The sequence below is a fragment of the Microtus ochrogaster genome, assembly GCF_000317375.1.
Source record: "Microtus ochrogaster isolate Prairie Vole_2 chromosome 14 unlocalized genomic scaffold, MicOch1.0 chr14_random_3, whole genome shotgun sequence".
In the NCBI taxonomy this organism is placed as follows: domain Eukaryota; kingdom Metazoa; phylum Chordata; class Mammalia; order Rodentia; family Cricetidae; genus Microtus; species Microtus ochrogaster.
The window spans coordinates 14095920-14105158 of NW_004949098.1; the positions used below are offsets into that span (position 1 = coordinate 14095920).

Genomic DNA, 9239 nt, shown 5'->3' on the forward strand with positions numbered 1-9239 from the left:
TCTTCTTCTTCTTCTTCTTCTTCTTCTTCTTCTTCTTCTTCTTCTTCTTCTTCTTCTTCTTCTTCTTCTTCTTCTTCTTCTTCCTCTTCTTCTATAAAATATTTATTTCTGACATAATTGATTGTTTTTTCCACTCAAAAATTTACACTTCCTCCCCTCCTCCCATTTCCCTCCTGCTCCCCCACTCACCTTCCTCCCTCCTTGTTCTTTGAGAAAATCAACAAGATTGACAAGCCCCTATCCAAACTACTCAAAAGGAAGAGAGAGAACATGCAAATTAACAAGATCAGAAAAAAATGAAAAGGGGGACATAAGAACAGACAGTGAGAAAATTCAGAGAATCATTAGATCTTTGTACAAAGGCCTATATGCCACAAAGTTGGAAAATATAAAAAAAATGGACTTATTTTTAGATAAATACCATATACCAAAATTAAATCAAGACCAGGTGAACAATTGAAATAGAACTATAAGTCATGAGGGTATAGAAGCTGTCATAAAAAAAACCTCCCAACCAAAATAAATAAATAAATAACCAGGACCAGATGGTTTTAATTCAGAATTTTGCCAGAACTTACAAGAAGAGCTGATACCTATACTCCTTAATGTGTTTCACATAATAGAAACAGAAGAGTCATTGTCAAACTCTTTTTATGAAGCTACAGTTACCGTTATACCAAAACCACACAAAAACTCAACCAAGATAGAGAATTACAGATCAATCTCGCTCATGAACATTGATTCAAAAATTCTCAATAAAATACTGGCAAACTGAATCCAAGAACAAATCAATATCTTAAATATCACCATAGAATTTTCATCCAGTAATTGATGGAAACAGAGGCAGAGACATGCATCAGAGCACTGCACTGAGCTCCCAAAGTCCTGTTGAAGAAAGGGAGGAGTGAGAATATGAGCAAAGATGTCAAAGCCATGATGAATACACTCACTGAAACAGTTTACCTGAACTAATGGGAGCTCATTAACTCCAGCTGGACAGGGAAGGAAACAGCAAAGGTCCAAACTAGTCCCTCTGAATGTGGGTGACAGTTGTATGGCTGTGGCAGGCTGTGGGGCCACTGGCAGTGTCACCAGAATTTACATCTACAGCTTGTACTGGTTTTGTTTGGAACTTATTATTATTAAATGAATACCTCACCAGGCTATATATGGTAGAGAGAACCTTGAACTTTATCCAAATCAATGTGCCTTACCATTTCTGAGTAGTGGGTGAATGCTGGGGTGGGGGTATTAGGTGGGGGGAGGGGGAGAAAGAGATGGAGTGGGAACTGGAACTGGTATGTAAAATGAAAAAAAGTTTGTTTTCTCTTTAAAATAAATAGAAAAGTTTAATTCTTATTGATCACAGTGCTTCTGTAACCCACATTCTTTACATCAGTGCAGTGACAGTGCAAACAGAACCTCAGAATAACAGAATCTAATAATTACAAAAGGCCAGTAAAAGAAACTAGCTGGGATACACCACTTAGAATACTCTAGGGAATTCTTTGCTAATCCTGACTGCCATAGGGTGACACAAGAGCAGGTGTCCTTTGAGCACCAGGTCAAATTTTCTGAGCTTATTTGCACATTGATACTTTAGGTGCAGTGAAAATCACTCAAAGCACCTTTAAAAGAAGTTTTCCAGTGCCCAGGAAGCAGCCTATATTCCAGGTCTCAAGGACGGGGATAACTTCTCTCTTCTTCTGGTTTGGGTTCCAGGTGAGAGGGTACATTGTTGGGGAAAACTATCGTAGACCTTGTTGCTTTTCATACCTTGTCCTGGTCATTGAAATTATGGCATTTAAGTAGTGCTAAGTTTCCATTTTATTTTATGGCTTCTCAGTTGTAACTTATGACTGTTGTTAATGTTTCTACATCCATGATGCATTTACAGCAGAATGCTTTCACTACTACTGTGCCAGCACGGTGTGTTTTCATTTCAGCCTCCACTATTGACATTATGCTTACCTGGTCTCCAGCTTTGATGTCTGTGTCTCTAAGACAAAGGGCTACTATCTCCTCCAGGACCAGCAAGAGTGTCACTAAATATGGCATTAGTTACATGCACTTGTCCCAGCAGAAACCAGGACAACCCCCCAAACTCCTCATGTATGGTGCATCTAACCTGGAATCTGGAGTTCCTGGCCAGGTTTAGTGGAAGTGATTCTGGGACAGACCTCACCCTATACATTCTTGCTGTAGAGACTTCTGCTGATGCAGCCTATTATTGTAAGCAGAGTTATAAGACCCCTCCCGCAGTGCTCCAGGGCTAAACAAAAACCTCCTTAGGTTGCTGCTCACTGAAGTGCAGTCTCTGAGCTGGGACTTTACCCACATCTCCACTCTGTGATTTTAGAAAGATTATTCATAAAAAATGTAAAGATGTGAAATAGATTTCTTAAACTAATATGTGTGTTTGTCTGACCATGGGTCTTTTTCAATTTTTTTTCAATCTTCTTTCTTTCTTTCTTTCTTTCTTTCTTTCTTTCTTTCTTTCTTTCTTTCTTTCTCTCTCTCTCTCTCTCTCTCTCTCTCTCTCTCTCTCTCTCTCTCTCTCTTTCTTTTGATTTTTTGAGAAAGGGTTTCTCCGTAGCTTTTTGGTTCCTGTCCTGGTTCTAGCTCTTCTAGACCAGGCTGGCTGGCCTCAAACTCACAGAGATCCACCTGCCTCTGCCTCCGGAGTGCTGGGATTAAAGGCATGCGCCATCACCGCCAGCCTCAATCTTCCTTCTTAATAAAGATCCCACTGCTACTATTTCTAAAGCACAATTTTTAGGTTCAATAGATTGACTAATCATTTAAAATGTACAGGAAATAGTCCTAGGTCGCTCAAAATAAGATATTAAATATTGAACAGACTGTTAGTTGTCTTGCAGACACAAGTTGGCATCTCCATCCTAATGTCAAATTTCCACTTCTATTTGCTTAAGATTTCAAAAGTACCTCTTCAACAGATCACACAAGCAAACCTCCCGCAGCTGATTTACTGTTTAGCTTCTTATCAGTATTTCTGTGTCCATCGCAGATGCTTATCTACAGACTTAGACTACTTAGCTCTTCTTTACTCTTATCCATTCCTTACAACTTTCTTTTTAATATCTTCTACAATGTGGTCACATTTTCTTTTTACCTTCTTCAATTTTTACTATCTTCTTAGGGGGAGTAATATAATGTCTTAGTATATATCCTAACTGAACTGGATACTACTTCATGTATCGTCACACTGAAATTGTAACCCATCAGCCTCTTCACCATGACTGACAAATTACATGACACCACACCTAGAATCTATTTTATATTCTAGTTATTCTCCCATTACAGGTACAGAAACTCTAAAGATCCAGGAGTGCAAGCTACTATAGTGGAGACTTTACTTCAAAGAAACTTCTACCTACTCATGAATCTTCTTTGGGCTTTTATATCCTTTCCATGCATAGTGAGAAAGCTCAACAAAATGATCCTTAGTAACATCTTCTGATGAACATGTTTGAGTTTTTCCAAGATGACAGTCCTAGCTGAGGATAGTGAAACTGCATTTTATGGCTTTCCTTGTGTTGCACAAGAAGTAGTCACAAAGTCACATATGAGCTCAACACCTAAAATCTGACCACGGTGTGTCTGGTTATTCCTCTCAGTCCCTCATAGGTTATTCAGGATGTTGGCAAGTCGGAATTCTGTTCTGGATACTCAAAAACATCTCACTGTATGACCAGCAAAGTTGTTGGTACAACCATTTTTTTAAAAAAATTATCTCAAATATTTGCATGATTACAATGACTTTGCAAATATCTTGACTCAATTATTCATATGTCAAGATCAGAAGCTTGATCCACCTTGTCCCATGGCTGTCACATTTACTGATGGACATGTAGTAAGGAAATCCTCAAGGGTATAGATGATCTCAACATTACTGCTATTCAGCCTGGACCATAAGAAGTTGTTTGAACTCTATTCCCAAACACAGAAAAACAAGTATTATATTCAAAAACACAGTACGTCTTTTCTGAAACAAATTTATATATTGAGCCACAGAGAAAAAAAATAGCACATTAACATGATTTTTATTTTCATTATAGCTCATTCTTTTCCTCCATACTGCCATGCTGAGGAAGTTGTAGCTGATAGTACCATTGAGTCTTTACCTGGGTGAAGCTGTGTTTCCCAAGGGGCACAGAACTCAGCTGTAACTTGTTGTTGTATTGTTGTTCTTTTCATGCAATTTCAGGCAATTATCTGTGATATCTGAACATGAGTTACATGTGATAACATTTGGACCATCTAAGTAGGGACGTTTTCATTTTAGGCTATAGCACTCTTTGTCAATATTACATGACTATTACAACATAATAAATAACAACATTCTCAGCGCCCAATATGACGATTTTGGAGAGTGAAATATGACTTCCCTAGGCCTTCATACTTAGTGGGGTCCATGGAAGAGTATTCTGTGTCTCATGAGATCAAGGTCATCAATATCAAACTTTCTGGCTCCAAAGCTGGGAGCAAATAATCTTTGTTGTTGTCAGCCAGTATATATTTGTAGTTGGTTCACTTTTAATCATAGCCCAAGGAATCCAATGCACAAGAGTGGAAACTGGATTTGTGGGAAAAGTAGTAACTAAAGATTTTCTGGATTTTTCTACTATGCATAAAAGAACATGAAACTTTTGTCTTTTGCTCTCCATGATCTCCCCTTACATACTGTGAAAATACATGTTTAATTGCAATAGCCTTAGGATTTGTATGGCCCTGTCTCCGTGTGTTCTATTTGAATAATCAGCAGTAAATGACATGAATCCACAATGTGATCTGATTGCAGTTGTCAAAAAGCAATGTACAGTGTTCTGCAAAAATCCAGAGCACAGCACAATTTGTTAAATATTGATTGGGACAGTTACTCATCTGTCATATTCTTAGACACTGACTGGAGCACAGTTACTCATTTCTCATGTTTTTTATGTTGAGATCAGGAATTTCATTAATTCACATGCTGCTTATGTCTGTTTTATCATGGTGTTATAAGTTGACAAAGAGATCTGAATATGGTTATCAGAAATAGTTTAATATTTTGTATATAAAAATTAGATGTATAAAATTATATACTTAATGCAAGTAAATGAGAAATGCATGTTACTTAAATGTATATTTAATTTTAAATAATACTGTTGGCTTAATGACAAAATATTAATGTCAGGTATCTACTTGGTTTAGAAAGTAAATTCCTGAACTGCCTTGTAAACACATGATTATTAACACATATTTTGATAGGTTGTCTCCATGCACAGATTAGAGTGGCCTAGAACTTCTACCCTATCATCAAATATATAATCCTCTGTGTATGTCTCTCCAGTTCTGAGATTAAAGATGTGAATCTAAACTTCTTGCCATGATGCTTTATTTATTCATTTTTTCTATTTCTTATATTTTTCACATGATACTAGGTTCATAATTTACTTCTTATATATTATTTCAGAGTTCACTAACTGAAAGTACTCGTATGTTCTGTGATTTCTGTTAATTGCTTCTGATTTTCATTCATACTCAAACATACTTTTTGTATATCATTGATCTCTGGTACTGTGGTCTATAGATCTTTATAAAATTATTGCGTGATTTATGATGACAGTGTTCCCTTCTGCGGTAATTTTTTTAGTGTTCACTATTTCAGCAAGAACATTTTCAGTCACTTTCAATACTCTAATTTGTAAATTATCTTATAAAATGCATTATAGAATAAACACTCTTGGTAAGTATTGGTCTACATCAATGACTTTTTGAAAAAAATTAAGTTTGTTTTCTTCCTCTTTATTTACCACAATTTATCATCTTGTTTCAGTTCCCTTAAATGTGCAGATGACACTTGTTTGTTTCTGCAGGTTGTACCCTTGCCTTGAGATTTAATATTCTTTCATCTCAATCTTAATTTCCTTCAGCATTTACACAGAGTGAAACTTGGGCTATTTTTTTTTTTTAGTAAAGAAATTAGACTACAATGTCAGTGGCATTCTTCATTGTTCGCTATATAGTGTGGTTATATATAGAAAGAAATGAATAAAATAAACCTCAATTGTCTATCTTTCTTATTTTCCTCTCTCCACCATTTCTCTCTTTTATTGCATTTTTACTATAAGTTTATTTTGTGATATTTTGAACTTATTTTAACATTTCTATTGTAATGTTAATTTTAGACAGCTTTCCTAACGTTTCTGCAACTGATTTTAAAATGTTGTGAATTTTGACACAAAGCTGATACTAGAGTGTCTAATTGATTTCTGTTTGAGCACTGAAAGATGATAGCATTCAGTGATTGCTCACACTTTCAATGATGTTATATTTGCCTGTTGATGGACACCCGGTACACACACACACTGCACATTCATTTCGTTATGAATTTGTTAACTGCTTTGCATGGGCCCCGCCAACTCAGACCAACCACCTAAAATTTATCAACCAAACCTTCTCAGTGAGAACATCAGACAGGCAGAGGGAGCAACATGGTGTCTCAAACCCAGGTTCTCATGGCCCTGTTGTTCTGGGTTTCTGGTGAGAAATTCTAAAGTATTATCATCTATTAGAGTCACTTCTTCTATATAAGACATTCATAATGTGTGCTATGAGACAATACGTCTTACTCAATGCTTCTCTGACAATACCATATTACAAAGATATAAAATGACAAATTTCAATTGCTACTATATTGGTTTTTTTTATATTATGCATCATCATTTTCTATTGCTGATTTCAGGTGCCTGTGCAGATATTGTGATGACCCAGTCTCCATCCTCCCTGGCTGTGCCAGCAGGAGAGAAGGTCACCATCAGCTGCAGGTCCAGTCAGAGTCTTTTAGCTGGTGGTACTAACTACTTGGCTTGGTACCAGCAGAAACCAGGACAGGCTCCTAAACTACTGATCTACTATGCATCCACTCGGTACACTGGGGTCCCTGATCGTTTCACAGGCAGTGGATCTGGGACAGATTTCACTCTCACCATCAGCAGTGTCCAGGCTGAAGACCTGGCAGATTATTACTGTATGCAAGCTAATGAGTATCCTCCCACAGTGCTTCAGCCTTGAACAAAAACCTCTCTGAGATTCTCAGCAGCTGCCTACACTACACAGCCTTGGACCTGCACACTTCCCCCTGCTTCCTGAGGCTGGTGTGTTCAAACAGTGGTGCAAAAGTTGGAGGATCCCAGAAAAAAAATAATGGGTTCAATGTCTCTTATGTCTATAGTTATTAAAAAGCCTTTAAATGAAAATGTAAAAAAGAACTCATTATTATCTTTATATTCCTTCTGTAACACTTTAACACAGTTCTGTTGTTTGAATATGAAGAAATTTTTTAATACTTCTGGAATTTTATTGTCCATCATAAGACTCTGTGCACAGAAGTAAAGATGATGGCAATGTTTGGAAGCTCTAGGAAAAATGTTACTGCTTTTTTACTGAATTCTGTGGTGCTTTCTTATTTCCTTACTACAAATTGGAACTCCAGGATGTCCTAGCTAAATGTACATAAAACCTGATAGGGCTTGGAAAGGATTTCTAGACACTAGAAAACATAGTTTAGTCACATTTCTTTTTTCAGATGGGCTCTGTTTGTTGGCAGCATGCTGCAGCTCCATTAAGATAGTTCTTTCTGGTTCAAAGGTGGAAGAAAAAACAATAATAAAAGCAAAAAACCATAGTTCTTCAAGATGGCAGCTTCCTGGGCCATTTAGTAACTCTGGTTCTTTCGGGAGACCAAGCATTTAAATGGGCTTTATGAGCAACATGTTGCAAACTGCATAATAGTGTGACATAGACCCACTGCATACTTGGATCTGGGTCAGGTTACAAGGCTTGCAGAGGCAATGAACATGCCTCAGTGATGCTCACTGGGCAGAATCAAAAGGCAAAGCAGCTGTAGTACTAGTCAGGCTGCAGGTTTGCATTTTAAAAGCTCTCTAGAACAGACAGGATTTCAGGAACACAATAGGACAGATTTAGACATAGAAGATCTGTAAACAAGTATCAGTATGTTTAAAAAATGTACATAGATTTGGGAGAAAAAGGAGAAAGAGTAACTAGAAAGTAAATGTAATATAAAAGATTACAGTCATAGATTAAAGGAGTAAAGATAATAAAATAAATATTAAACACATAGAAAAAGTAGTAGACTAAGAAAATAAGCCACATATAGATATAATACCTACAGAGTGTCCGGATTATGTCTATTATTGTGTTTTCATTGAATTTTTTGACTGTTAATGACTAAGTACAGAGAGATAATTCATTGTAGGGGCTCTAAGCTAAACCAGCAGAGATATTTTATTTATTTTATTTTTTATTATTTAATTAAAAATTTCCACCTCCTCCCCTCCTCCCATTTCCCTCCTGCTCCCCCAAACCCCCATCCCCTTCCTCTCCAGTCCAAAGAGAAGTCAGGTTTCCCTGCCCTGTGGGAAGTCCAAGGTCCTCCCCCTTCCATTCAGGTCTAGGAATGTGAGCATCCAAACAGAGTAGGCTCCCACAAAGTCATTACATGCAGTAGGTTCAAAACACAGTGACATTGTCCTTGGCTTCTCAGTTAGCCCTCATTGTCAGCCACGTTCAGGGAGTCAAGTTTGATCATATGCTCCATCATCTAGCTGGCCTTGGTGAACTCCCATTAGATCAGTCCCACCGTCTGAGTGGGTGGGTGCACCCTCGAGGTCCTAACTTCCTTGCTCATGTTCTCCCTCCTTCTGCTCCTCATTTGGACCTTAGGAGCTCAGTCCAGTATTCCAATGTGGGTCTCTGTCTCTATCTCCATGCATCGCCAGATGAAGGTTCTATGGTGAAATGCAAGATATTCATCAGTAGGGCTATAGGATAGGGCCATTTCAGGCTCCCTCTACTCAGTTGCCCAAGGATCTAGCTGGGGACATCTCCCTGAACACCTGGGAACCTCTCTAGAGTCAAGTCTCTTGCCAAGCCTAAAATGGCTCCCTTAATTAAGATATATACTTCCCTACTCCCATATCCACCCTGCTTCCATTTCAACAGTCCCATTCCCCCAAACTCTCCCCATCCCCCCTTCTCACTCTTTTCTCCCCATTTCCCCTTACCCCCATCCCATCCTCACCACCAAGTTTCCAATTTTTGCCTGGCAATCTTGTCTCCTTCCAATATCAGAAGGATAACTATATGTTTTTCTTTGTGTTCACCTTATTTAGCTTCTCTAGGATCTCATATTATAGGTTCAATGTCCTTTA

At 37.8% G+C, this 9239-nt stretch overlaps 1 gene segment (V, D, J or C); it reads left to right on the forward strand.

Moving 5' to 3' along the window:
- Window positions 1-6497: 6497 nt before the first annotated feature.
- LOC101993946 lies at window positions 6498-7077 on the forward strand. The segment is given in 2 exon segments: window positions 6498-6546; window positions 6749-7077. Coding segments are annotated over 2 exon segments (378 nt in total).
- The last annotated feature ends 2162 nt before the right edge of the window (window positions 7078-9239 follow it).